Source organism: Octopus bimaculoides, chromosome 5 (genome assembly GCF_001194135.2).
Source record: "Octopus bimaculoides isolate UCB-OBI-ISO-001 chromosome 5, ASM119413v2, whole genome shotgun sequence".
In the NCBI taxonomy this organism is placed as follows: domain Eukaryota; kingdom Metazoa; phylum Mollusca; class Cephalopoda; order Octopoda; family Octopodidae; genus Octopus; species Octopus bimaculoides.
This window is the reverse complement of record NC_068985.1, coordinates 29,016,027-29,020,765: the sequence shown is the minus strand read 5'-3', so window position 1 is coordinate 29,020,765 and position 4,739 is coordinate 29,016,027. Positions and strand designations below refer to the sequence as shown.

The window sequence follows — 4,739 nt, the reverse complement described above, 5'->3', positions numbered from 1 at the left end:
TCAGACGAAAAAGGTGTGATTTTGGGGGGAGTGGCAGTCGATTACATCGACCCCAGTACGCAGCTGCTATTTAATTTATCGATCCCGAAAGGATGAAAGGCAAAGTCGACCTCGGCGGAATTTGAACTCAGAACATAACGGCAGACGAAATACCGCTAAGCATTTCGCCCGGTGTGCTAACGTTTCTGCCAGCTCGCCGCCTCAGTCTGGTGAAATACTGGTGAGTAAAATGTCACAAAGCTGAATATATGTATGTATATACATGTCTGTGTATGTTGATATGTATACCACAAACACGCACACACACATACGCACTAGCTCTTACGAAATGTGTTGAGTGTCACTTTCGTTTGTGCATTCACTTGTACGCGCGCACACACATATTTAATATGTATGTATGTATGTATATTCATTTCTGGAATGTTCTTTGTGTGGGAGGTACTACACTATTCAGTATTTCTCAGGTGTTAGAGGAATGGGATTCATACAATACATATACTAAACAGGACACTTGAGGGATGGCTAAGAGAAGGAAGTAGAATGTAGCTCACTACTTTAAGATAACATCGTTCTCAAACTTGTGTGTCCAGTAAGGGTATATTCATTTATTCATTCATTCATTTGTTTATTTATTTACTTACGGAAATAGCTTACTATGAGTCACATTGCTGCTGGGGAAAATTCAGTAAAATTTGTTTCGACGTTGTCTTTATCATGTCTACATGATAAAATCTAAATTTTTCAGGTTTTAATCATAGAGAGTAGGCTGAAAATTTCATAGGCTTGCTTTGAAGGAGTGACATTAGGGCTGTGAGATCTTGCATGCATTAATTTCGACCCTTCTTATTAACACGTGCATTGTTTCTTTCCAGGTAAACTGGCAATTGACTGTTCAAAGAAGACTTCAAAACTAACTAGTAGCGACTTCTCTTGAAAATGGACAGAATTTCTCATCGTGGTGTTATCAAGTACCTGCAAAAAAAAAAAGGGTTTAGCCTCCAAAGAAATTCATGTTGATATGGGTGCTACGTTAGGAAATGATGCTCCAGCTTTATCAACAGTACAAAAGTGGTCAGCTGAATTTAGGAGGGGAAGGGAGAGTCTTGAAGATGACCCAAGGACTGGACATCCTGCAACTGCCACCATCGAGGTAGTGATCATGTTCACCATATGGTGACGTATGACAGGCAATTGACAATAAATCAGATAGCCAATGCTATAGACTATCCAGTGAGAGAGTTGAGAATATTCTGCACTATGAATTTGGCATGACGAAGGTTTCTGTTCGGTGGGTGTCACGTCTTCTGGCACCTGATTAAAGGTGCATTAGTCTGATCACATCAGAGCAAAATTTGACATTGTTTGCGGTAGATCCAGCCGATTTCCTTGAACGTTTCCTAACCCAGGGTGAGTGTTGGTTTCATCATTTTGAGCCAGAGACAAAGAGAAAACTCATACAGTGGAAACACCCCTTCTCACCTGCTCTAAGGAAGGTCAAGGTCGTTTCATCAGCAGGAAAGATGATTGTCTCGGTTTTTTGGGATGCAATAGGCAATTTGTTTATTGACTATATTCAAAAGGGCCACACCATCAATAGAGAGTACTATACCAACTTGCTTAGGCAGTTGCAAAAGGCTATCAAGACCAAACACCCAAGAAAACCGATGAAAAGGGTTTTATTTCACCAGGACAGTGCTACAGAGCACAAGTCCTTGGCTTCAAATGGAGGCTGCTGCGCGTGGTTATGGCTTGGAACTTGTTGATCACCTCTATTCTCTTGATTTGGTCCTATCTGACTATGCCCCATCTGACTATCATATGTTTCCCAATATGTAAAAACACTTGACTGGGAATCAGTATCGTAATGATGGTAACATCATACCTGCTGTTGATGACTTCTTTGACCAACAGGATGAAAGCCTCTTCACCATGGGAATCACTGCAACACCGATGGAAGAAGAGTGTGGACCGTAAGGGGGACTATGCTGAAAAAATTTTTCACATGGTTACATTCCATGAGAGTATCTTGTTCAGCCCATGAACTTTTCAGCCGACCCTCGTTCCTACCTTAAAATGGTACCCACTGCAAGGTCCACTCCTTATTTTGATGTGGTGGCTTGTGTACTTCAATGACCACCAAGAGCGTAAGATCCTAGTAAGACCTCCCATGCTGAGCAAGCCAAAACAAAAAAAAAGTGACTAAACTAATATGGATCACCTTCCAGAGATAAAAATAGGTTTGCATCAGACTAACAATCGTATCCCGAAAAATAAAAGCAAAGTTACAGAAGCATCGATGGTAATTCAAAACCAACAAGACTTCAGAGAGGAAGGTCTTCCAATAGGAGAACGTCAGACTCTGACTGGCAATCAACAAGGGAGACAGAAGAGGGGGTCCCCTACATATAGCTGGAGGCGAGATACTGAGGCAGGGCTGGAAAAGCAGGGGTCCAACTGGTGAAAAGCAGAGAAGACATTCCAGAATCGAGAACAGTGGAGAAAAAGTCGTCGCTGGCTTATTCTCTATAGGAAGCAAAGGGCTCAAGAAAAAGATTGAAGTAACACCGTTCGTGCTTTCTCAAAGATATCTGTATTGTCAAATGAGAGACCTTCAACCAAAAATCGAAATCAGATCGTGGACAAAAGTTGCTGACGGCTTTCTTCTATCCAATGGCACTTCATAAAACTGTAGTAGACTTCATTTGGTCACATTCCATGAGAATGACTTGTTCAGTTTATGACTTTTTCAGCCAACCCTCATGTGTACCTTAAAGTGGTACCCATTGCAACGCCTACTCCTTATTCCACTGAAAACGGAGTAGATCATACAAAGGAATTATCGACTCCATTAGTACTTGCTGATAAAAATGACTATAGCCTGTGTTTAAATAGTTCAAATCCTGTTTCGAAAACGAAAAAGATCGACGGAACTAGGTCTTCGATACGATAAAGGGTTTCCGTAGTAATTACATAATATGTGCTCCAGTATGTTAACTGGTGGTCTCGTGCAAATTACGTTTAAAATAGTCTCGGGACAATGAAACTTTCCAACTTGACCAGTGATCCCAAATAATCTCGTCCAACTCTATTTTATAAGTCGGATGAATTTGGAGATTGCGGATTGAATACTCTTGAGGTGGAAGGGGAGGGGCATAGCTGGCGTTTAACATCCCAAGTAAGCTGACCTGGCACCACATTACATGAAATCACTTGATAATTTTTTCCTTTGTAGCTTCCCAAATGCTTAGTATTTTATATTTAACTACGGAGCCTTGTATTCTTTAATGAATTTCATGCATTATCATATCAATCTTAGAAAGAATTATTCTTATTTTAAATATTAAACAAATTTATTATTATTATGAAAGCAGTGGCTTTCATGGTTCACATCTTAACTGATTGGAAGTGTTATCATGTACATTGTTTTGTCTTGGTATAAAAGATGGGTTACAGCGAATATTCTGTTCATTACCACAGATTTGCTTGTCAGTTGTTTGACCTCAAACATTTGAGTATGTCCCTTACTGGCTTTCGATATGTGCATCTCTGATCATGAGCAGAAGTAGTTGGGGAGCATCATAGCCATGTGTCGAGAGGAATTCTTTGGGGTTTGGATAATTCACCCTTGGAAACATGAGTGTTTCGTTCAACATCCTTAAACAACCCTTATTGAAGGACCTTTTGACATTATTATTATTATTATTAATATTATTAATATTATTATTATTATTATTATTATTATTATATGTTTGACTTTTGCTTCGTATTTGTACAAGTTGACTCCAAGTCTCACCCAGAGACCTCAAGAGACAAGTTAGAAGTTCAAGTTGGTGTTATGACTAGGGTGTCATATATTTGGTTTTGCACAAAGTATTGTTTTAGAGAATGTTTAAGAAAACATAAGAAAATCATTATAAGTTTGTTTTAAAATTTGAGATTACATAGACAGTGTTTTACGTAGGATATGGGCAGTTCCCATGAGCACTATTTCATTATTGTTATTATTATTATTATTATTATTATTATTATTATTATTATTATTATTATTATTATCAAGGTAGTGAGCCGGTAGAATCGTTAGCATACCGAGCAAAATGCTTAGCAGCATTTCGTCCGTCTCTATGTTCTGAGTTCAAATTCCACCGAGGTCAACTTTACCTTTCGTCCTTTCGGGGTCGATAAATTAAGTACCAGTGAAACACCGAGGCCTTGTGTCTTTCGCAGAAAGAATTATTATTATTATCATTAAGGCGACGAGTTGGCAGAATCATTAGTACGCCGGGCGAAATGCTTAGCGGCATTTCGTTCGTCTTTGCGTTCTGAGTTCATATTCCGCCGAGGTCAACTTTTATCCTTTGGGGCCGATAAATCAAGTAGCAGTTGAGTAGTGGAATCGATGCAATCCACTTAGCCCTTCCCCGCAATTTTCAGGCCTTGTGTCTATAGTAGAAATTATTATTATTATTATTATTATTATTATTATTGTTATTATTATTATTAACATCTCTTGTTTTACTTTTCCCTAAATCTTAGAACTTATTGTAGTCAAATCTGCATAAAATTTTCTGTTCCATTCTTGCAGGTGTCAAGTCTCTTTGGACTGACTCTGGTCACGGCGGGTTTAGTGTACAACCTTATAAAAAGTTACCAACAGATTGATTCAGTGAGCACAGTGTGAACAGATCTGGAATAACGAAGCCATGCATCTCATATTCAAGCACAAAGAATTGATTTGTTTA

At 38.8% G+C, this 4,739-nt stretch overlaps 1 protein-coding gene across 1 annotated transcript in view; it reads left to right on the top strand.

Moving 5' to 3' along the window:
- LOC106868348 (protein sel-1 homolog 3) overlaps positions 1 to 4,721 on the top strand; it is a 58,071-nt gene extending 53,350 nt beyond the window's left edge. The window contains exon 23 of the mRNA XM_052968032.1: positions 4,583 to 4,721. Within this exon, the coding sequence (XP_052823992.1) occupies positions 4,583 to 4,678 (96 nt within the window). The 3' untranslated portion in view covers positions 4,679 to 4,721. The remainder of the gene's footprint in view (positions 1 to 4,582) is intronic.
- The last annotated feature ends 18 nt before the right edge of the window (positions 4,722 to 4,739 follow it).